The 25,480-nt window shown below is 38.2% G+C and overlaps 1 protein-coding gene across 1 annotated transcript in view; it reads right to left on the reverse strand.

The window, feature by feature from the left end:
- Window positions 1–8,692: 8,692 nt before the first annotated feature.
- Window positions 8,693–25,480, reverse strand: part of LOC126481337 (uncharacterized) — a 128,922-nt gene continuing 112,134 nt past the window's right edge. The window contains exon 6 of the mRNA XM_050105064.1: window positions 8,693–10,020. Coding sequence (XP_049961021.1) covers window positions 9,592–10,020 — 429 coding nt within the window. The 3' untranslated portion in view covers window positions 8,693–9,591. The remainder of the gene's footprint in view (window positions 10,021–25,480) is intronic.

A 25,480-nucleotide genomic window follows, 5' to 3' on the forward strand; every position in this document is an offset into this window, starting at 1 on the left:
TGAATGCGGGAGAGATGGGGGTTGGCAGATGCACAGGCTAGGCACATGATACACAAATACTAAGAGCCGGTGACGTGGGTTGCACAATGAAGGTGATGTGGAGGTATGGATTGGGAGAGGACAGAGGAAGGGGAAACTATGAGATAGAGAATATGGGGACAATGTGTTAGCAGAAACTGAGGCCAGGACGATTATGAGAGTGTAGACATGTTGGAAGGATAATTCCCATCTGCGTACAGCACTTAAAACTTCCGGACTAATATGCCGTGGTCATGGTATAAAACTAACTTCCTCCTAACATTTTGCAGTTCACCACTCTAGCTCTGAAGCTGTCTCCTGCAGTCAGAGAGGAAATGTTAGGATAAAATTTTACACATCAACCATGGCCCATCAGCACAGAAGTTTTGAGGGATGTTAGAACTGGCCGTGATAGATTATATTCTATGATCTCATTTGTGTGGTTCAGAAAAGCTGGTGGCAGAAGGAAGAGTCTATATGGCCAGTTTATGAAGCAGCTATAGAACTCAATTACATTGTCTTCAGCTGCATGTTGTGCCACTGGGTGGTCAACTTGTTCGAGGCCACAGTTGGCAGTGGTCATTCGTTCCAGTGGTCAGTTGGTTGGTAGTCATACGAACATAAAAGGTTGTGCAGTACTTGCTGTAGAGCTGATATATATCATCACTGCTTTCACAGGTGTTCCTGCCTCTGATGAGATAGGATAAGCCAATGAAGGGACTGGAGTACAAAGTGCTGGGTGGATGGATTGGGCAGGTCTTGCACCTGGACCTTCCACATGACATGATCCCTGTGTCAAGAAGTTGGGAGTGGCACAAGAATGGACCAGAAAGTATGAGCAGGGTGGGAAATAGAATATCACCTCAGGAGTGGTGGGAACAATCCAGGCCTGATGACTGATAATCAACCACTAGCTCTGGTACTTGTGTCACATGCCTAGCTCATGCAGCAGTCCCCCTTTCCTCCCACCATCCAAGCAAGCAAACCTTGCTGCCTTCCTCAAAGCCACTAGCGACCTCCCACTCCCCAACCCTTCTTGCCTCCTGCCTCTCTCTCACCTGCCAACCCCACCCAATATATCTCCCAACTCACCCTAATCTACCTACCAAAATGCTATCCCAGCATTGTGTGTCCAGCCAGCACACTTCCCAACACATTTTGCATGTGCATGCGCACGCGCATGTGTGTGTGTGTGTGTGTGTGTGTGTGTGTGTGTGTGTGTGTGTGTGTAGCTTGGCAAAGGGTTTATTCTGAAAACTAGAAAGTTTTGTTTTTCTTTTGTCTGCCTGTGGATGACTCAGTGCTTCTGCTATTCAGTGAATGGTCTCCTTAATTGCCTAAGGATATTAATTCTGTCAGAACCCTTATTACCATATTTTTCTGTATTTACTGAAATACTTGTAAGTTTCTCGAAGTCCCAGCTTACACTATAAAAGCAAACTGTACTACCTGCTATTGCAGGATGTAGATTTTTGTAAGGAGTGAAAGAAGATATAAAAGTTGCTACAGAAAATGAAATAACCTGTGTTTGACATCATTCCTTTTCATACGGAGTCTTCATGCACGTCATCTTAATTCTTTTTATTTACGCATCATAATATTTAAACAAGTCAAAATAATTGTCTGTACAACAGTGTCAGAAATGTATTTTTCATTACAAGATATACATTTCTTGGATGGTAGTTGTCATACAAATATGTAAAACATAGATTCTTGTTGCACTATAGACAAAAAAATGCAGATGAAGATTTAAAAGAAAGAAGGAATTATAAATAAAATGAAATTCAAGCAAAATGAGGAACAGAAATAAATGTATCCGAGAACATGACTGAAAATATAAAATAATAAATTGGAAGAAATTAAATTAAAGTAAATACATAACCTTAATGAAAAGCACTTGGACAAGGATTCATAATGAAAAAAAGAATGACAGGAAGAAAAAGTGAAAGAAAATGAAAAAGTTAAAATCATAAATTGAAATGACGCAATAGTGGAATATAAATAAAAAAATTACATTTAAACCAGTTACCTGAATAGAAATAACTATCAAAGTTATTTTGATAAAATTTTAAAAATAAAAATTTCAAAGCACATTAACAGGATTCGAACCAATCACTTTCAGCATATAAGGAATTCATTTTAATCACTATGCTACTCTCCTACTCTGCATAGTATTATTGGTTTTAAGGCTCTAGAGGATCATGTGAAACTATTTTACATAGATTACTCACTAATGATGGTCCACTTTGGTGAATGTCTGCACGGATGTCAAAAAATCGACCCATTCCAGGGGACCGCTCTTTGTCAGAGGTAAAAAAGCATTTATTTATGAATGAGAATGTTATTCATATATAAATTAAATTGAGGGAAGTTTTCAGGGATTCAATACCAGCACTTTTATGAATAAATGAATGTAGACATGGCGATACAAGCCCTCCAGATTTGAGACAAACTGGATACCAAATTCTCAAGGAAAAATGCTAAGAAAAAGTTTTTATTAGCAGAAAAAGTGATGGTAACTGGACTTGCTTCGTAAAGTGAAGCAAATATGACTAAGATTAGCATGTGAAAATATGCTTTTGCATTAGAGAAATGTATGTACTTGTGTACTGGCCATCATGGTCATGAAAATGCACGTGAGCTTTAAAACTGTTTGCCACCCATCTTTCTTCCAAGATATATCTTACCATAACTTTTTTCCTGTTTCCTTGCCTCAAAAACTTTTCTGGTGAAAAGAAATTTCTTAAAAATCTTAGATATGCTGTGAACAAATATCATACATAGCTGGAAGTAAACTGCTTATTTATTTAACACTCTGAAGACTGGCCACAAAGAAAAATAATGTGGCAAAGAGATGGGCCTTTTGTGCCATTATTTAAAGTGTTTCTGGGGCCATTATTTGAAGTGTTACTGGTACATATATAACTGATATATCTTCAAGAACAACAAATACTAAAAAAGGACTAAGCTTAAAGATATATTTTTCATACTTACTTTATTTCTTTGATAGATTACAAATTTTTAAAATAATGATGACAGAAGGTATAATTATCCTTAAAAATTATATAAGGTTAGTTATTCAGCATTTCTTTCTCTTGAGCTTCCAAAATTTCTAACTCATTCTAGAAACATGAGCTATTTGTAGCAGAATTATAGTGAACTGTGGAACCTAACAAGCACATGCAAAGAAATCACGTCAATTCGATCACATATTGGCTCAGCCATTCACAATGGCAGCTATTATGTTTGCAAATGTTTTGAAATAAGTCTTAACAGCAGAAGGCTGGATCTGTTGGGAGACAGGTAGCGAGACATCTGTACATTCTTCTCGTATGAAATGATTCCAGTTTTTGAGTGAAAATTGGTCTTCCAAACATTTTATGTGGCCCAAGCTATGTTCGGGCTCAGTCTCTAAAGTGTTAGTAATTTTATTAGGATCATCATTTGTACACAGTAGAGACATGTAAAAAGATAGAATTATATAAAAAAATGTAAAAGTTTTATAATAAAGCAACAGTGATGTTTTCTGGATGTGTATTGTAAAACTGTTTATTGTACATATTTATTGTACTGCCTAATCTTAATAACATGAGATCACTGTCTTATGTTAGAACTTGTATTAATTCTTTAATTGATGTTTGGTGTGCATACTTTTCACCTGGTACCTTATCTAATAAGTGGTACATATGATAATTAAAAAAAGTAGTTAAACACATGATAACACACACTTCATGGAAACTGGCAACAAATTCAGGACTTTAAGATTATTATAAGTTTTTTTGGTGGTCTATTTTGATAAAATGAAATGAAGTTTGGCTTATGAATCCATACCAAGACGACATACAACTAGCATCATATTTGAGGTACAATAGTGTCCAAAAGTCAAGCATAATAATGAAGTGCTAATATATTTTCTGAACAGTACGTTGGATGACATTCTCTCCATTACAATAGAACAGTTAATGAAGGATATGGGTACCCTTAAATGATACACATGCTTGACAGCAGCATAGCAAGCTTTCTATGAGGTCATTCAAGAGCTTTGAAGAGGTTTAGAGGTGCCTGACAAGCTGCCATTTGTGCCCTCAAAGCATTCCACGCATAGCCAATAGGATTTACATACAGGTTATTAACTGACCAGTTCATGAGGTGAACACCTTTCACAAGGGCAGCTCTGCAGGGACAGGTATTATCATCCATGGATAAGATGTCCCAATCAACTGTGCCTCAGAAAAGTCATTCATCTATCGGCATTAACTTATTTTTCTGAACACAAGAAATATGTGAATCTCTGCAACCGACATCCAGTAAGATATTTCCACTAAACTGGTCTCTTTCCATGAAGTTCCTTTCATTATTCCAGTTAGCTCTTTTCCTCCACATGAATGTGCAACAAGAATCATTCTGCAAACTGGACAATATTTCACTTCATAGAGCACATTCCTGCAGTTTGTACTATTTAGGAGGTCATTTTGAGTGACCAAGTTTCATTTTTTTGTTTTTGTCATTGTTTAGAACACTGAGCCTTTGAAGTACTGTTGGCTGTAAATTGCCCAAAGTAATGAAACAGTTATTATGATATAAACACTTCACACATATTGTGTACAACAAAACACATTCCAGACAACGAGGCAATTAAGGTAATAAATATAGCAGTATGTGGCACCATAGTTATCATACAAAACATACATTGGGAAAGTGTTAGTTTCAAGTTTCCTTCCAGTCATCCAGATTCAGGTTTCCTATGGTTTTCCTAAATCACTTAAGGCAAATGTCAGGTTGGTTCCTTTCAAAAGACCACAGTCAACTTCTGTTCTTCATCAGAGTCCAACTCACACTTATTCTCCATCTCTAATGATCTCATCACTGGCAGTATATGAAACCCTAATCTCCATTCCTTCCATTTGTTCATGGATTAATCTCAATGTAGCTGATCCTTCCATAAACAGCCACTTCTCTTCACTCCCATGAATGAGACACAAACTCCTAAGTGTCCAGCTTACAGACCAACTTCTAGGTGCCTCTGAAACACAGTTTTGCCCAAAAACTGCAGTGCTCAAGGCAGCTGTAAATTCTGAAGACAACTGCCTTGAGGACATAATCTGGTATCATTACATAGTTAAGTCCAGATATTTATCCTGTAATGGAATAGTTACTCTTAAGTCAGCTTTGCATTGGATGATGACAAAATGTTGCTATTTTGAAAGAGTAACAAAGTTCTTCAAATTGCACTCAACATTGCTGAGACTGTCATGTGTATCTGATCTGCTAGAGCACATCTGTGGATTATATCTAGCAAAACAGTGTAATTTTTATGTCTGTGGCTGTATATTGTTAACTTGACCATAAACTATATTGAGTTCTCTATGAAAGAACAGGTACGAATGTGACATAATTTGTCTAATGCATTGCTTTTTGTTATCTTTCAATCACATTCCCTATTAGATATAGTGAGTATTTCCACCCTACACAGATTACTAGGGCCCAGATTTTAATGATAAGCCATATTTTTTTCTGAACTTTAACGTGAATTTATACAAGAATTCAAGAATTGTAATGTATTTTTCTTTTGCATATAAACACATGTTTAAAACAATGGAAACCCCAGATTGGATTATCAACAATATTAGGAAAAGAATAGATTGATACTCACCGTAAAGATGAATCACTGAGTTGCAGACCGGCACAGCAGAAAGACTGTTACTCCTTATAGCCTTTGACCAAAGCCTTCTTCAGCAAAGAACACTCTTCTCATTGTGCCTGTTTGCAACTCAATGGGTCATCTTTACAGTGAGTAACAATTCATTCTTTTTCTAATGTTAAAGTTGTATTTACACCTTTGTTTAGGAATGTGTTGTATGTTGGGAAACTTTTACATAATAGGTCATATTTTGGACAACATTTGCAAAAAATGCATACATTTGTTTTAATATTAAAGACACAAGAATAAAAAACATGAAAATGTTGCTCACGTAACAAAGTTTCAAGTGATATTGTCACAAATAAACACAATAATTACTACAAAACTTTATATATCAGGGCTATAGTGGACAAGCAGTGCAACACACTAGTCAGCTCACTGAGATGGGACATTAACATGGCTTCTGATGCAACAAATATTGCATGTGGTGTCACACTATTCAGTTTGAATACAACCTCAGTCTAGTTCAACATACCAAAGTAAAGTGCTCCAACAACATGAAATTGTAGGGTTTTGTTTGTGATTTTGGAGAGGGGGTTGTTGGGTACTGACAGGGAAACATTATTCTGTAAACTACTTGAAGTTAAAGTTAGTGTAGAAGAGTGTGTCAATGGGCAACAACACTGTAAAAGCACCAAACAGAGCAGCTCTGTGAAGAGAGAAGTGCTGAAAATGACAGCAGACAAACTTGGTTATTTGAACAGACAGGTCCATTACAACAATGTGATCATTCTTCAAGGATTTGTGTGAGATGGTGGTGTCTTGTGGCATGCTACTGGAGATGAAGAAACACTTCTCACAGTTCTTGGAGAAATATTCAAAATATCTAGTTCCAGGTGAATCTACATTGAAAAGGAACTATTTATCCATGTGCTACAAAGAGGTAGTCAACAAAATATGAATTAGTGTTGCTGACCAAAAGGTCTGAATGTCCATAGATGAAATCCCTGATATGGGTTAACACTATACTGCAAAAGCTGTTTTTGCTGTTCTAAAAGTTGAAGGGCCTGGATAAATGTTGTTCCTAATAGGTGAAGCTTTTGAGAGATTAAACAACAACTGCCATTTTGTTTGACAACTCTATGAAGCTACTGTGACCAAATTGGTGAACAAAGAAAATGTTTTTCTGCTTGTAACACATGGGGCTTCATATATGGCTGAAGTAGCCAATAGGCCTCACATGTTCAATCCCAGTATGGTGTATATCACATGTCTTTCAGATGCTTTACAAAGAGTTGCAGAAGAGATGCAATCAGATTACCCTGATGTGGACAAATTAATTTCCTGTGGCAAGAAAATCTATGGGAAACTCTGCCATGGGTGCCGAAATTCAAGGAACAAGGACCTTCAGCAAACCTCCCCCTTCAGCTTGTTCCTACATGATAGGGTTCTTGGCTTAGTACTGCTGAGTATTACTGCACCAACTACACCAAAATAAAAACAATCTTTTGTGAGCTAGATAGTGATTAATCAAGTACTATCCAAACTGTGAAAGAGGTCTTTATGGATAAACTTGGCATATATCAATGCAAAATTTTCAGTGGCATCAAAAGCCATCATATGGCTGGGAGCTGCTGGTACTCAACTGTGTCATGCCCTACATATTTGTCACCATGTGCAATGTGAGTTGGGATAAGCTCATGGGCTTGTGGCTGACAAAGTGCACAACAAATTACAAAGTATTCTCCAGCAGAATCCTGGATATACTAAAAAGTGTGAAACTAGTTCCTGGGAATGCTACAACATCTGAAGATAAACTACAGTGCATTTCCCCATGCATGCGAAAGTTAATGACACAGAAACATCTTCTATATATTGGCTCTTACAGAATATGTTGGAGGCTGTATGTGACCAATCTGTTTCCAACCAAAGGTGGCCTGCTGGCTATCTTCAGATATGCTCTTGTAACATCCTGTGATTTGGGTAGGAACTTAACCAGGTACAAAACTATCCTCAGTGACAACCGTAGATCTTTGAAAATAGAAAACCCGAAAATGCACCCTGTGATACAGCACAATTCTGCAGAAACTGAAAATTGACAAAACATATTAACAGATTTGAAATACTTTAAAATAAGTGGTACACAGTAGTAAAAGCATAGTTCCATTGTTTCGAGAGGTGTTATTGTTTTCACTGTACTTTGTGTTGTTTCTTTCCCCCCAAGACACTTGCAAACATTTCAAAAATAATGTGCTAGCTAATTTCAAATAAGCAAAAAGCAAGTAGTATCCTCACAATGTGTTCAGAAGTGAATTTTACATTACATGGTATATAAAAAAATGTCAACAAGGATGTTTTTAAACAAGATTATATAAAGTCATATCTCATTTTTAAGATAGTAAATATTTGCATATTTGGCTGTTTTTTAGTTCTTTCAAATCCAGGGCCTACAGATTACATAGTCATGGTCTCTCTCTCTCTCTCTCTCTCTCTCTCTCTCTCTCTCTCTCTCTCTCTCTCCCCCCCCCCCCCCCCCCCTCCCTCCTCTCTCAATGGGTTGGGGAGGGAGGGGGAAATCTCAATTATCAGTTACTGTGTGTTAGCTCAGGTTTGCTCTTTCCACTTTCCAGGCTTCCCAATTATTATTGTCAACTTTTGGACATAAATGTTATAATACATACAATCTTGGCCACAAGAAACAGGTAAGTGGTACTGCTTGATGAATATATGATTTTTCTGACTCCATACAGCCTCAATTAATGTGCAACACCTTCTAAACAGATGACTTGTAAAGCTTAATATTATTTGTGCATTTCATATGTGCAGCATCTATGATACATGATGTCTGAAAAGAAGTTACAAATAATTTGTGGTCATGATACTGAAAATAATGTAGGAGAGGACCAGCCATTGATTAATTTCTAAACAACTCAGATGACAACCAGTGCAGTTTGTTTTATGTCGCACAAATCCTGTGAATTATTTAATAACAATATACTTTTGGTGAAGAGAGTTACTAAAAACATCCATAGTTCTGAAGGAAAATGTTTGGAGCATGCAGTGTCTTTGTTAAATGGGTGAAGATGTAAGCAGGAGGTAGAGATCCACAAGTTATTTGTTTGCATGAAATAGATGTTCTAGGGTGCTGCATCTCTAGATCAAAGCCACAGGAGTGGTACTTGTTCCTCGTCACTAGTTTTTCATGTGGCTCAGCTTCACTTAACTGTCAGTTCCATCACTTGGCTTCATGTGGCCAAGTAGTCATCAACTGTGGAACAACAAGCATACGGCCATACCATGCAGCTATGGAAATATGGCAGTATGTTATGTCACAATGCAGTGGAAAGTGTAGTGGTGAGCAAAGGAAGTTTATCGCACCTGAGCACTCCGTTGACTTTGCAGCCACAGGAAGTACGGCCAAATGTGCTGCACGTAGATATACATGACATGCATGTGACTCTGTGAGATAGTAATGGTAATCTTTGGCAACTTCTACCATGCCACGCAAAATTTCTTCACCCCTTGTCCTTTGCACCAAAGCCAAGTAAAGACTACATGGATCAGTCACATACAGCAGTCCTCTAACATATACCATATGAGCCAATATATGGCAGTTGTTTCTGTGTTACTAAGTTTGACAAGCACTGCGAAACACTGTAGTTAATGCTCAAAGCCATCAAGCATGCAACGCAACCAGTGGCATATTATTAGAGCTGGTACTAAAGTTATGTTATGTTGTCAAATTTTTGGTGGGCTGTTACCTGGTGCATGTAGTGATAATTGTATGTTGTTCACAGCAACATATTTTATGACAATTTGCATATCTTATTCACAGAAATCTGGCATAATATACAGTTAAGAACAGACTACTGCCCTGTTTATAATATTTGGTAATGTAACATTTCTGTTCATTAATGAGTATTGCTATTTTTTCAGTCTCTGTCACAAGTGCTAGTATGAGAGCTCTTATCATCACTGGCATCTTGAAAACTTTCAGTATAATCACAGTCATCATCTTCAGGGCAGTCTTCTGTTTTTATGTTACCAGTTTGTTGCTTGGATTCCACCAGTTTGTCTGTTCCTTTTTCTGACTTATCTTCCACTATTTCTTCAATTTTAACACCTTGACACTTTGTTATTCCTTGTGTATCATCTTCACATTCACTTTCACATGCAATTGTTTCTGCATTTTCATTGATAGATACTTTTAATCCAAGTTTTGAACACTTATCATCGGAAAAGGCACTTGGGCTGAAATGTCCATAGTCTTGATACTTTTTAGGGATATCATGAACAGCAATTTTCAGACCAGGTTTACACTGTTCATTCTTCTGTTTTTTGAACTTTTCTTTCATTCCTGCCTATGAAATGAAATACATTTAGATCAGATATTTTAATTATGGTAACCAAAACTGAAACAGTGGTAGTAAAAATAATTGTCAGAACAAATAGAACATTTAAGATAAAAAGGAAGTTAGAGCAAAGATTATGAAAATACTCAATGTACAATCTGTATAACATGTAAAAAAAAATCTTAATCCATATATACAGTCCAGTCACAGTAATGTGACCACTGCCTATGTTCAATTTCAATTTGCAATAACCACTTATAGAATGCAGGTGACAGTGCTGGCAGTGGAGGTTACATCAAGCATGTTTAGGGGATGCAGAAAACAATACAGCCATTCTCATAATGTGGAAACTGAGGGATTTATTTGATACTGAGAGGGTCATGATCATTGGTTATCGAACCAAGGGTGGAAACATTTCTGAAATGGCTGTTTGTAAACAGTTCCTGTGCCACCATAGTTAAAGGATACCATGCATGGCAAAATGGTACTATCCAAAACTGGTGCTGAGAGGCAACTCCGGTGCATCACAGGCCATACATGACAGGAGTGAATAATGACTGTGAAAAATGTATATGAGTGAACAGATATATATAGCTGTTGAGAAACTGACCACACAGATGAACCAAGGGGCTACCAACAGTGTCTCCTCAATGGTCATTCAGTGAACATTGCTATGTAAGAGCTGCTGCAGCCGACCACTGGTTCATGCACCAATGTTGACTGCTGTTCTTTGGTGGCGAAAGCCGTAATTTGTATGCCAGTACTGCAACCCGATGTCCACTGAGTCGCGACAGGTGGCCTTTTCAGATGAATCATGCTTTATGCTACATCTGTCAGGTGGTTGTTGGTGTGTACAGTATGAAATATCTGAAAGCAAACACTCTGCATATGTTAAGATCTAGGGAATGTTTTCATGGTATTCTCTGGATGAGATCATCATTCTGGAAGGTACTGTGGATCAATACAAATATGCATCTATCCTTGGGGACCACATCCACATCTATATGTAGTTTGTTTTTCCTCCACACGATGGCATTTACCAGTAGGACACTGCAACATGCTACACAGCTTACAGTGTATGTGTGTGCTTTGAAGAGCACCAGGCCTGGCCACCAAATGCCCTGGATTTACATCCAAAAGAGGATCTGTGGGACTACCTCGATTGGGCTGTTCGCACCATGGATGTTCAACAGAGAAACCTAACAGAGCTGGCCACAGCACTGGAGTTGGCAGGCTCCACATCCCTGTCAGTACTTTACAGAACTTCACTGACACTCTTCCTGCACATCTCATAATGGTCCACGGCTGCAAAAGGCCACTTGGGAGGCTTTTGACAGGTGATCACATTTATGTAACTAGACAGTGTACAAAGTATTTTGTAACACACACTCATACAGTATCCAGAAAACTGTTGTCTTAAAAACACACCGTGTAAGTAGATTAAATGCTCATAAAACACGAATAACAAATTAAATCAAAATGTCATATAAAACAAAGAAAACACTTCACATCAAGAGACACAGATGATGGCAGGATTTAATAAGTTTATAATTTTTTAAGTGCAAATAAATTCATCAGAGGATCAAATTGTATGTATTTCAAATAAAAAACAAGTTCCTCCAGCAGCAAGATAAGGTCGGTCTGTAATGCAGTAAAAACAAGACACAAAACAAAAATAAGTAAATAAAAATGAGGAAATCTACTTAAAGGCAAATAATGAACTGATCTAAGATAGTCCGAAAATTGGCAAACCTTTTAATAAGTTTCTTTCTGTCAGTTGCATAATATTTGAGTCTGATCACTTCCTTAGTAGATAGCCTACATTTTCTGAGACAGAATTCGAGAATAAGTTTGATAAAATAAAACCACACTTTGTATCTCCAAAAGAAGTTTCCAGCATCATTAAATCTCTAAAAGTAAATATTCAGGAGGTTATAATTAAACCACCCATGTGGAGTTTGCTGGTCTCCCATTGGGCATCTCCCCAGGTGACGGATAGGGGAATGCTCACCAGATATGGTGGGTACTGGGGAAATAAAATACCTGGGGTGGACCAAAAATAGCAACTGCTGCCTTGTAGTATGATATTGCCTTATCAAAGGCTAAAGGAAGAAAACCTTGGAAATACTTAGCACAGAAAACCATTTTCAGTAGCAAACAGTGTGGATTTCACAAAGGACTGTCTACTGAACAGACTTTATTTATTTTGATGGTTGTACTAGAATCAATAAATCAGAAATTATTACCAGTGGGAACATTTTATAATTTGGCTAAAATTTTTGATCTTGTAAAAGTTTTTCATCTTATCTTCTTGGCTGATAGATTCATTAAATTCATGTCAATCACAGTAATATGCAATTAAAATCACAGAGATACTGCAAGGTAAGTTTGTAGGAATTACTTGTCCCAGTGAACTGTGTGTGATGTGTGATGTGCAAGAATGCCTGGGCTGGCACCGGCAGAGATCCTAAGAATTCTGTGCCCCTTACCAGAGGTTGTAGAGGATTCAGATTTCGATGCTGACTCTGATTCTGATGAAGACATTTATTCATCATATACTTTAGAGATTACGAACTTACATTCTCCACCAGGGTTTTGACTACCTCTCATATTTTTTGAAGTGAGAAATGTCATGCCACTATCCTTTCCACCCCTCCCACAGTGGTATTCAGCCATCCACCAAACCTACACAATATACTCAGCCATCCCTATACAACCCCTGCTCCCAACCCCTTACCTCATGGCTCATGTTGCTGTAACAGGCCTAGATGCAAGACCTGTCCCATACATTCTCCCACTCCACCTAATCCAGTGCAGTCACAAAAATCACCTTTCCCATCAAAGGCAGGGCTACATGTGAAACCAGTCATGTGATCTACAAGCTAAGCTGCAACCACTGTGCTGCATTCTATATGGGCATGACAACCAATAAGCTGTCTGTGCACTTGAGTCGCCACAGACAAACTGTGGCTAAGAAACAAGTGGACCACCCTGTTGCTGAGCGCTCTGCCGAATATGAAATCCTTCATTTCAATCACTGCTTCACAGCCCGTACCATATGGATCCTTACCGATAACATCAGCTTTCTGAATTGTGAAGGTGGGAACTCTCCCTGAATTGCCCATCACAATTTTTGCATTGTTTCACAGTAATACTCAGAATTCACCACCTCAGCTTTGGTCAGTAATTCGTTGAGGAGAACTTCCTGTCCTCCCCAGACCACTGAACCCAACATTTTCCTCACCAACACAGTCTGCTTGAATTCTGTCCTGCATGGAGAGCCATTATGATGCCAGTGCATTGACTGCTGCTTGTTTTCTGGGGTATTGTGTGCAATCCATGTCTCATTACCTGTAAATATTCAGTCCAGAAACTCAGTATCAGCACAGGCATCAGCATGGTACTGCTGTAGAAAAGTGAAAGCTACTCCCATGCGCTTTGCTTTGTGTTCTGGAATCAGCTGCTTTGGCAACCACCTAGTGCACAATTTTCAGAACACAGTTCCATGCAACAAGGAGTAACTCATCTGTGTGAACGGACTGCTAAGTTCTGTGACTGGTAAGCAATGATTCTCCATAATGCATTACCACAGAAGCTCCATAATGTTGCCTGTAATGATGGATGGCCTTCAGCTGTGCTCCTCACCATGAACTTTTTGGTGACTTGCTGTAAACCCTCTGTACCAGCAATGCACCATCAGCTCACTTGTGACATTAGGCCCATAGACCTAGCACAGCTGACAATGAGTTTCATTCGGCTCTATGTTCTGTGTCTTAAAAAAACTTTATCATTGACCACACTTCACACAAAGTGGGAACTGGAATATAAGCCTCCATTTTCAACTGCTGCTATAATGCTACTGTGGTTTGTTGGCTGTGGGATGAGCAGAAACTTAGTTTATGGATGTGTCTTGTACTGCCCAATCCACTAAAAATAAAATGAGGACATGTAGTAAGTAGATGTATATCAGCAATGTCACACAAGATAAATTGGCAAAAGGATTAAAAATCTCCAACCCTGCAGGCACTGACAGTGTCCCTGCAACAGTCTTAAAGTTGGGTGCTTTAAACTTAACTGAACCTCTTACACACCTATGTGACTGCTCATCTAAGCAAGTAGTTCCCTGATATACTGAAAATGTCTAACATAATTGAAATTTATAAAAAAGGCATGAGAGATTATGTAAATAACTATGGGAACATTAAAAATTTCTCTGGAATTTCATGAATATTAGAATAAATTATATATGAAAAACTTCATAACATAAATACTGTCACAAAACAACTCAGCAACAAAACTATCACTAAAATTTGACAGTCCTCCAAACAAGGATATGCAACAACCCATTTATCTCTTATCAATAATGAACCAGACTGTAGAAGAACAAAGACCAAATTCTAAGGGTTGCAGTTGCAAAGAAATTAAAAATGGAATAAGCACATAGAATATCTGAATGCAAAATGAAGCAAAACCTGCTACTTTTTTTCCTCACTAAAATTCTGTCATAGTGTTAATACAATAAAGGCTATCTCCTTTGCCTACAATATAATAGCAACAAACCATCTAAAGAAATGTCTGAAGACATAAACTGACAGGTAAGACAATTGGATTACTATTGAATTTTGACAAGACTAAGTACATACATAGCAGGACTTCCACAGCACTCTACTAGTTAGAAAAAAGGTTACTCAAACACTGGAATACAAAAAGTAAATACTTTTCACTATTTTGGACTACTACCTTAATCTGAAAACCCACACCCTAGAATTAATGAAGTCTCTCAATTCAGTAACATCTTGCAGTAAACATAATTATTGTTACAGGTTATTCAAAAGTTACAAAACTAGTTTATTACGCATATTTCCATCCACTTGTCAATTTATTAGTTTACTTGGTTCGATGTGGGAAAACTACTTACAGATATAATATTTAATACTTTTAGAATAAAGAAGCATGTTACAAGAATTAAATCTGGTGTTGATTCTAAACCATACTGCAGATCCCTCTTCAAAGAACGTATTTTGACAACTGCTTCACAAAATATATATAATATTGATTCTGCTGATAGACAGATATAAAATTATATTTACAATCCTAAGTTTCTGAACTAACAGTCCCTTCCTCAGAAAGTTCAGAGGTGACAGCGTTGGTGATGCTAACAATGTATAGGGTGCTCACCAGAGAGGTGATCAGTTCCCATACTCAATTGGTGGGAGACAAATGCAGTTTTGTTGCATGAAACGTATGTAACAGGTGGTAAAACATAAAACTTAATCCTCAGAAACCCTGGGACACTATCTCTCACACACTTTCACACAGAACACCAAAAGGAGTCACAAGGCAGTTTGTGATCAGAATACACAGAATGTAACTACAAAGCACCTCAAACAGCGTAACAAGGAAACGTGCCTGACTTACCAATTGCAAAATAAAATACAAAGTAGCCATACTGGAAACACATGAAAATCTTCTACCTAAGATACAGTTTAGAAGACCAGACATAACACATTCAGTTCATCGTCTCCTAAAATAGAGGTCAGGACAGCTAATAAGACAGATGCAATCGTTGGAGCTTGGTATAAAATGCATTCTGGTAAAATGTGCTGTACAGACACCTGTACATGACAAGCACTGCTTACTGGTGAATCCTCTGGCTGGAGAAGGAATTGGGGGAGTTGAAAAGGTAGGACAGGTCACTCAGGCCACAGGATGAGGGGGATCCAACTGTTGTGAGAAGAAGGCAGTACAGACATTTCAGGTGACCAGAAGTACTGACCAGCAATTACATCTCGCATTTTTTTTTATTTACTCAAGTGATTTTTCCTTTTGATTCAATTAACTGCCTTTTCTGGCATTCTTTTATTGTGTTGCCTGTGTCTAATCCACAGTTTTTGCCTGCCATCTTTTTCATCATTTGGTGATGTTTCTACGTGTTCTCTCTCTCTCATAGGTTCAGAGATATTCTTTCCTTCTGACAAGGGAACCTCCCCATCGCACCCCCCTCAGATTTAGTTATAAGTTGGCACAGTGGATAGGCCTTGAAAAACTGAACACAGATCAATCGAGAAAACAGGAAGAAGTTGTGTGGAAGTATGAAAAAAATAAGCAAAATATACAAACTGAATAGTCTATGCATATGATGTACAACATCAAGGACAATCTGATCTCATGAGCGCTGTGGTCCTGTGGTTAGCGTTAGCAGCTGCAGTGCGAGAGGTCCTTGGTTCAAATCTACCCTCGAGCAAAAATTTTAATTTTTTATTTTCAGACAATTATTATCTGTCCGTCCAATGCGATCACTTTTTTGGGAGTGATTATCACATCCACAAGAAAACCTAAATCGGGCAAGGTAAAAGAATCTTTTTACCCATTCGCCAAGTGTACAAGTTAGGTGAGTTGACAACATATTCTTGTCATATGATGCACATGCCGTCGCCAGTGTCGTATAGAATATATCAGACGTGTTTTCCTGTGGAGGAATCGGTTGACCTATGACCTTGCGATCAAATGTTTTCGGTTCCCATTGGAGAGGCACGTCCTTTTGTCTACTAATCGCACTGTTTTGCGGTGCGGTCGCAAAACACAGACACTAAACTTATTACAGTGAACAGAGACGTCAATGAACGAACGGACAGATCATAACTTTGCGAAAATAAAGTAGGTAAAAATTTTCACCCGATGAAAGACTTGAACCATGGACCTCTCATTCCGCAGCTGCTCACGCTAACCACGGCGCTCCTGAGCTCGCGCTATCCTTGATGTTGCTTATCTTGCACATGGACTACTCAGTTTGTATATTTTGCTTATTTTTTCATAGTTCCACACAACTTCTTCCTGTTTTCTCGATTGATCTGTGTTCAGTTTTTCAAGGCCTATCGAATGTGCCAACCTATAACTAAATCTGAGGGGGGTGCGATGGGGAGGTTCCCTTGTGAGGCTTTCTCTATTATCCATTTAGTTGTCATCTTTCTTTATTAAATGATCTTTTCTTCCTTCTGAGTGTGGCTGGCCACATGTTTTTTTCCTTTCTTATGGTATTTTATATGGTAAACTCTTTTGGCAATCTACTTCCAGTATTTTGCAATTGACTTTATTGTTGAATGGCTGGCTTTCTTTATCAGTTTTACAATAATTTTCACTCATTAATTGCCCAGTATTTCTTGTGTCATTATTGTCTTTCTGCATTTGGTGAACTTCTCCTGTTTCATCATGGTGTTATTCGCTTTCCACTGATATTCACTTTACATTTATCAGATATCACTAATTTCACTATATATCTACTGCACACTCTTTCAGTGGGTAGTTTAGCTAAGTGCAAGAGCACTTCACCCTCTTTTGTCAGTTGGAGATATGTTTTATATCTTCAAAGATTTTTCTTCATCTTCAGCAATCAATTTTTGTGTGTTTAGCAATTCTCTTTCCTTGCAAAATTTATTCTCCAATTGTGATTTTTTTGACATCAACTGTATTAGATATGGAAATGTTACCTATTGGTGGCACATGAAAATTTGTGGCAGACCAGGATTTGAACCCAGATTTCCTGCTTATCACAAGCTGTCACCTTAACTATCATGGTTACATGTGCATGCTCCTCAGGCTAATCCAAACTTCCATATGCCACACAGTCTATGCCCCTCTTCCTCACAATGTTACTTGGATTCCTGTAACGGTGTTAATGAGACAGGCATGTTCAATGTTAGTATTATCATCATTGTTTTGGCCATCTAGGCTTGTAATACTTAATTTACAATTTCTGTTTCTTCAGACATGCATGCATACATATTACAAAATTTATTGACCAACTTGTATCCAGATTTTCTGTTTACTGTAAGCAGTCACCTTAACCCCAGACTGACCCAATCCTTCATATGCAACATTGTCTACACCCCTAGATGGTTAAGACAACCACTTGCAGTAAGTGGAAAATCCAGTTTCCAGTCCTGGTCCAGCACAAATTTTCATTTGGCACCAATAGGTAATATTTCCATACATAACATAGCTGATATCAAAAGAATACACAATTGGTGAATACATTTCCTAATTTTAAACAGCTGCAGATCAACATCAATGTCTGTTCCTTCAGATGTGCATGCATGTGTGAAGAAACTATTACAAGCCTAGATGGGCAAAATGCAATAATAATACTAACAGGGAACATTGAACAACTCTGCCACATTAACCTTGTAGCATTAATCCAAGTAATGCTGCGAGCAACAGGTGCATAGACAATTGTGATATGATGGACTATTATTTGAGCAGGAGGTTTGGGTTTGGTCATGAAGAGCATATGAGATGTATGTGCAAGACAATGCAGACTCCAGGCGAGGCTGAGAAGTGGCAGCCCCAGTGTTGCTTGGGGGTCCGGTATGTGTAATCACCAGCTGGTGTGACATATTCAACTGTCAAAGTTTGAAATTGGGTGCACAAGGCATCAGATCCACTGCTGACACACACAATAGCATCTCACATATTGTTCATCTTTGTGCTCATATAGCATAAAAGCGGCCAATATAGTGAGGGGCGACATGTCGTATTAAAAAGGGGGGACACAACAATTCTGCTGATGTGCAGATATTAGTTGTAATTTGGATGTGTAAAAATATAGAGCACATAGAAGGTTTTTGTAATCATCCATCAGCAGATGTTTCATAACTTATTTATTATTTAATGTACAATGGAGAGAGAGCACTCAAACTGTAGCCCTCAGCAAGACATTACGATTGACATATTCACATCATTTGTAGCATGATTAATTAAGCTATGAGAGAAAATTCAGTTGGCTTTCAAAATTAAAATAAATTATGACAAGTACACAACCAGCATGGCAGTATGCATTAGTGGAGGGTGTTACACAAAATATTCAACCTTAGCTCTTAAGATTTATGTTTTTATTATTTGTTTATGACTTTGTGTAGTTTCACCCATAACTTGTGGACTACCACAGATATCCTAATTATGAATAATGCATTGGAAAGAGAAGCATAAATCCAATTCAGAATCACAGCGTTATCTACATATAGAAAGATGTAAAATAGGCTGATGGAAATGTGAAATTCATTAAGTGACATGCATGTGGGATTTCCAATGGAGAGGTGGACTGAGGCTACTTAAGGGTACTGTCCTCTTGCTTTGGGCTGTTGTTTGCTGGTCAGAAAAGTGTTCAAAATGTTTGATATGAGTCTGAGTTCTATTCCAGCCACATTCAATTACAAAGAGAGACATTTTCAGTTCATCAGTAGTGGGACTTAGAATAATTCAGCACCTATCTGGACTCTGAATATTTTATCTGCTAGCAAGTAAGCTGAACTTGTGATTTACATATGGGACTCTGATTCTGAAAACTGAGGTTGGTCTTTAACTTAGTTTGGCTTGAGTTGGACACAGAATATTTCAGTTAGACTCAGTTTAGATGTTAGTTGGTATATGGCCTATTTTCATTTAACATTTATCTAAGGACAGAGTCTGAGTTTTTTACCAGCTGTTTTAATTTATTTAATTTTTCTGCATTGAGTTAAGGAACAACTAAATTGGGGTCTCTAATCACTTTCACTCTAATCACTTGTACTACAGTAGTACAAGTTTATATGCCAACTAGCTCTACAGATGACGAAGAAATTGAAGAAATGTATGATGAGATAAAAGAAATTATTCAGATAGTGAAGGGTGATGAAAATTTAATAGTCATGGGTGACTGGAATTCGAGAGTAGGAAAAGGGAGAGAAGGAAACGTAGTGGGTGAATATGGATTGGGGGAGAGAAATGAAAGAGGAAGCCGTCTGGTAGAATTTTGCACAGAGCATAACTTAATCATAGCTAACACTTGGTTTAAGAATCATGACAGAAGGCTGTATACATGGAAGAACCCTGGAGTTACTAAAAGGTATCGGATAGATTATACAGGGTGATTCAAAAAGAATACCACAACTTTGGGAATTTAAAACTCTGCAACGACAAAAGGCAGAGCTAAGCACTATCTGTCGGCGAATTAAGGGAGCTATAAAGTTTCATTTAGTTGTACATTTGTTCGCTTGAGGTGCTGTTGACTAGGCATCAGCGTCAGTTGATGCTAAGATGGCAACCGCTCAACAGAAAGCTTTTTGTGTTATTGAGTACGGCAGAAGTGAATCGACGACAGTTGTTCAGCGTGGGGCACTGAGGATCCGCGGGAAACAACTCAGTATGAACGTGACTCGCCTAAGGTGAACGTTTTCTGTGCCATTTCAGCCAATAAAGTTTTTGGTCCCTTTTTCTTCGAAGGTGCTACTGTAACTGGACTACAGTATCTGGAGATGTTAGAGAATTGGCTGTTCCCTCAGCTCGAACAAGAAGCACAACAATTCATATTTCAGCAGGATGGAGCGCCACCACGTTGGCACTTATCTGTCCGTAACTACCTGAACGTCAACTACCCGAGGCGATGGATCGGCCGCCAGGCAGCCCGTGACAGAGCACTTCATCACTGGCCTCCAAGAAGCCCTGATCTTACCCTCTGCGATTTTTTCTTATGGGGGTATGTTAAGGATATGGTGTTTCGGCCACCTCTCCCAGCCACCATTGATGATTTGAAACGAGAAATAACAGCAGCTATCCAAACTGTTACGCCTGATACGCTACAGAGAGTGTGGAACGAGTTGGAGTATCGGGTTGATATTGCTCGAGTGTCTGGAGGGGGCCATATTGAACATCTCTGAACTTGTTTTTGAGTGCAAAAAAACCTTTTTAAATACTCTTTGTAATGATGTATAACAGAAGGTTATATTATGTTTCTTTCATTAAATACACATTTTTAAAGTTGTGGTATTCTTTTTGAATCACCCTGTATAATGGTAAGACAGAGATTTAGGAACCAGGTTTTAAATTGTAAGACATTTCCAGGGGCAGATGTGGACCCTGACCACAATCTATTGGTTATGACCTGTAGATTAAAACTGAAGAAACTGCAAAAAGGTGGGAACTTAAAGAGATGGGACCTGGATAAACTGAAAGAACCAGAGGTTGTACAGAGTTTCAGGGAGAGCATAAGGGAACAATTGACAGGAATGGGGGAAAGAAATACAGTAGAAGAAGAATGGGTAGCTTTGAGGGATGAAGTAGTGAAGGCAGCAGAGGATCAAGTAGGTAAAAAGACAAGGGCTAGTAGAAATCCTTGGGTAACAGAAGAAATATTGAATTTAATTGATGAAAGGAGAAAATATAAAAATGCAGTAAATGAAGCAGGCAAAAAGGAATACAAACGTCTCAAAAATGAGATCAACAGGAAGTGCAAAATGGCTAAGCAGGGATGGCTAGAGGACAGATGTAAGGATGTAGAGGCTTATCTCACTATGGGTAAGATAGATACTGCCTACAGGAAAATTAAAGAGACCTTTGGAGATAAGAGAACCACTTGTATGAACATCAAGAGCTCAGATGGAAACCCAGTTCTAAGCAAAGAAGGGAAAGCAGAAAGGTGGAAGGAGTATATAGAGGGTCTATACAAGGGTGATTTACTTGAGGACAATATTATGGAAATGGAAGAGGATGTAGATGAAGATGAAATCGGAGATACGATACTGCATGAAGAGTTTGACAGAGCACTGAAAGACTTGAGTCGAAACAAGGCCCCCGGGGTAGACAACATTCCATTGGAACTACTGACGGCCTTGGGAGAGCCAGTCCTGACAAAACTCTACCATCTGGTGAGCAAGATATATGAAACAGGCGTAATACCTTCAGACTTCAACAAGAATATAATAATTCCAATCCCAAAGGAAGCAGGTGTTGACAGATGTGAAAATTACCGAACAGTCAGTTTAATAAGCCACAGCTGCAAAATACTAACACGAATTCTTTACAGACGAATGGAAAAACTAGTAGAAGCCGACCTCGGGGAAGATCAGTTTGGATTCCGTGGAAATGTTGGAACACGTGAGGCAATACTGACCCCACGACTTATCTTAGAAGAAAGATTAAGGAAAGGCAAACCTACGTTTCTAGCATTTGTAGACTTAGAGAAAGCTTTTGACAATGTTGACTGAAATACTCTCTTTCAGATTCTGAAGGTGGCAGGGTTAAAATACAGGGAGCGAAAGGCTATTTACAATTTGTACAGAAACCAGATGGCAATTATAAGATTCGAGGGAAATGAAAGGGAAGCAGTTGTTGGGAAGGGAGTAAGACAGGGTTGTAGCCTCTCCCCGATGTTATTCAATCTGTATATTGAGCAAGCAGTAAAGGAAACAAAAGAAAAATTTGGAGTAGGTATTAAAATCCATGGAGAAGAAATAAAAACTTTGAGGTTCGCCGATGACATTGTAATTCTGTCAGAGACAGCAAAGGACTTGGAAGAGCAGTTGAACGGAATGGATAGCGTCTTGAAAGGAGGATATAAGATGAACATCAACAAAAGCAAAACGAGGATAATGGAATGTAGTCGAATTAAGTCGGGTGATGCTGAGGGAATTAGATTAGGAAATGAGACACTTAAAGTAGTAAAGGAGTTTTGCTATTTGGGGAGCAAAATAACTGATGATGGTCGAAGTAGAGAGGATATAAAATGTAGACTGGCACTGGCAAGGAAAGTGTTTCTGAAGAAGAGAAATTTGTTAACATCGAGTATAGATTTAAGTGTCAGGAAGTCTTTTCTGAAAGTATTTGTATGGAGTGTAGCCATGTATGGAAGTGAAACATCGACGATAAATAGTTTGGACAAGAAGAGAATAGAAGCTTTCGAAATGTGGTGCTACAGAAGAATGCTGAATATTAGATGGGTAGATCACATAACTACTGAGGAAGTATTGAATAGGATTGGGGAGAAGAGAAGTTTGTGGCACAACTTGACCAGAAGAAGGGATCGGTTGGTAGGACATGTTCTGAGGCATCAAAGGATCACCAGTTTAGTATTGGAGGGCAGCGTGGAGGGTCAAAATCGTAGAGGGAGACCAAGAGATGAATACATTAAGCAGATTCAGAAGGATGTAGGTTGCAGTAGGTACTGGGAGATGAAGAAGCTTGCACAGGATAGAGTAGCATGGAGAGCTGCATCAAACCAGTCTCAGGACTGAAGACCGCAACAACAACAACAACAATCACTTTCTAAACCACGTGCCAGAGCAGATGATGCCACCAGTCATTGAAGTAAACAATATTTTGAAGATGATAAATTTTATTATGTGAAAATTTAGATATTGTGTTGTGGATTGTTAGATGAAGTATTTTGCACCTAAATACAACCTAGTTACATTTGTCTTACTAGTTAATAGCATAATGGGCAAATTCATATATTTATTTTAAATTAAAGTATACATCAAAGGGCAAAGCAGCATAGGACCATTCCCAGAAGTACAGACCACACAGTGTGGCATACGGGGGTTAGGGTTGGTCCGGAGAGCAGGCACAAATAGCTGAGATCATTAAGATGACTTCTTGCAATAAACTGGAAACCTAGGTTTGAGTCACGGTCTGGCATAAATTTTCATGTGTCACCAGTAGGTAGATTTGCAAAACTAATACAGGTAATGTTGAAAGAATTCGCAACTGGCAAATAAATTTCATATTATTCATGTTACTGCAGATCATCATCAAAGTCTGTTCCTTCAGACTTGCAAGCATTACAAGATTAGATGGGTGAAACGATGATGATAACACTAACACTGAATATGTTTGTCTCATTAATATTGTTATAGGAATCCAAGTAATGTTGCGAGCAATAGTGGACTAGACAGTGTGGTATATGGAGGTTTGGGTTGGCCTGGGAAGTGTGCATGGATAGCCGAGAAGGTTACGACAACTCCTCACGACAAGCAGGAAATCATTCTTTGAGCCCAAGTCCAGCACAAATTTTCATGTGTCAGCAATAGATAATACTTCCATACCAAACACATCTGATGTCAAAAGAATTTTGTAATGTTGATACAGCTGCAGATCATCACCAATGTCTACTCCTTCAGATATTCATAGGAACAATTGTTGTAAACAAGTCTCTTTCCCTCTCTCTGTCTAGTAATGGTTTTTCTCAATTTTCTTATTTGACTACTCCTTTTTGATGATTGGTGAACTTGTTCCATTTCTTTGCCATCTTTTTTGTTTTTCAGGATCTTCTCAGTCTGTTCAATGACTCTCTCTTGCCTGTTATTTTCTGTACACACTTCCCGTCTTCAATTAGTCTGTATATAGAAACCTCTTACCCAACTCTATTCATTTGCTCCTTCCAGTATGATTTCACCTCATGCTGACAACAGGTGGGTCTGTATGTTTCATCTTGTGTTCTGAGTGACATGCCCTTCTTTTTTAGCCTTCCCTAATTAATCCCTCTCTCATTCCCAAGGAAGGAGCTTACATCTGATGTACTTAGACTTGTATGTTCTTTTATCTGTTTATTGGCAGTGCTGACATTTCTCCTGAAGGTAAGGACTAACCAGCAATTTTTATTCACGTTTTAATACCTCCATCAAGAGAATTTTCCTTTTGAACCAACTACTCACAATATACATATTCTCATTAATGTCATTTGGAGGTCTCATGTATTGGTACCCTATCATATTTGCTAGAATCTTCTGATCCACTGTTTTGGTCTTCTTGCTGAGGACCTCTTCCAGGAACTTGCTGTGCACTGTCCAGCTTTTGTGAAAGCCTCAGAAAGGAAACAAAAATATCTAGTAGGAAGATTCTGGCAAGAATGATGCAGTACCAGTACCCAAGAACTTTTAACATAAACTTCTGCAAAGACCTCAGCAGCTCAGCATGAGTACAAAAAGGAATCAGATAGACATGTATTCAACAACCTGCTCAAGTATATTACATTTCTTATAGGTGTAATGTGGTGGAATTTAAGACTGAATTAAAGAACTTTTGGTAACTCCTTCTATTACACTGAAGAGTCTCTTCACAGGAATTCTTAAAATTATTATATTATGGTACAATGTAAGTACTATTAGCACTATAACACAATAGTATTTCATAATATTAATTGTTTCAAAGGACAATTCAAAGCTAGTAAATTATGAGAAGAAGCTCTTTGTCTACCATCACCTCACTACATGTCGCTCTCTCATATCCTGGGATCTAAGTAATCTACCCTTCCTTTTTAACCTTCCCCACATAGCTCTCTCTTCCTCCCAATTAAGGAAACATTGGTTCTGAAAACTAAGTTGTGTCGCCCTGTTACTTTCATATTGTGTATCAGCAGTACTATACATTTCTTTCCTGAATATAAGTACCTTACTGTGCTAGCAATTCTGTCTTACATTTTATTACTTTTCATACATTTCCTTGTAACACATCTAAATAAAATGAACATCCTTGACTTGTTTCCACATTCCAAATACCATTTAACAATTTCCTTGGAATATGACTGTTCCAAAGAAATGAATTTCACACTAGAATTCTGACATTAGTATCACTCAATCAAACATAAGAGAAAATGAAGAAAGTTACATAAAAGTAAAAATGAAATGGTTTGCTGTCAGTCTGGTTGGGCAAGGATGGAGCT

The sequence above is a fragment of the Schistocerca serialis genome, chromosome 1 (assembly GCF_023864345.2).
Source record: "Schistocerca serialis cubense isolate TAMUIC-IGC-003099 chromosome 1, iqSchSeri2.2, whole genome shotgun sequence".
Taxonomy (NCBI): domain Eukaryota; kingdom Metazoa; phylum Arthropoda; class Insecta; order Orthoptera; family Acrididae; genus Schistocerca; species Schistocerca serialis.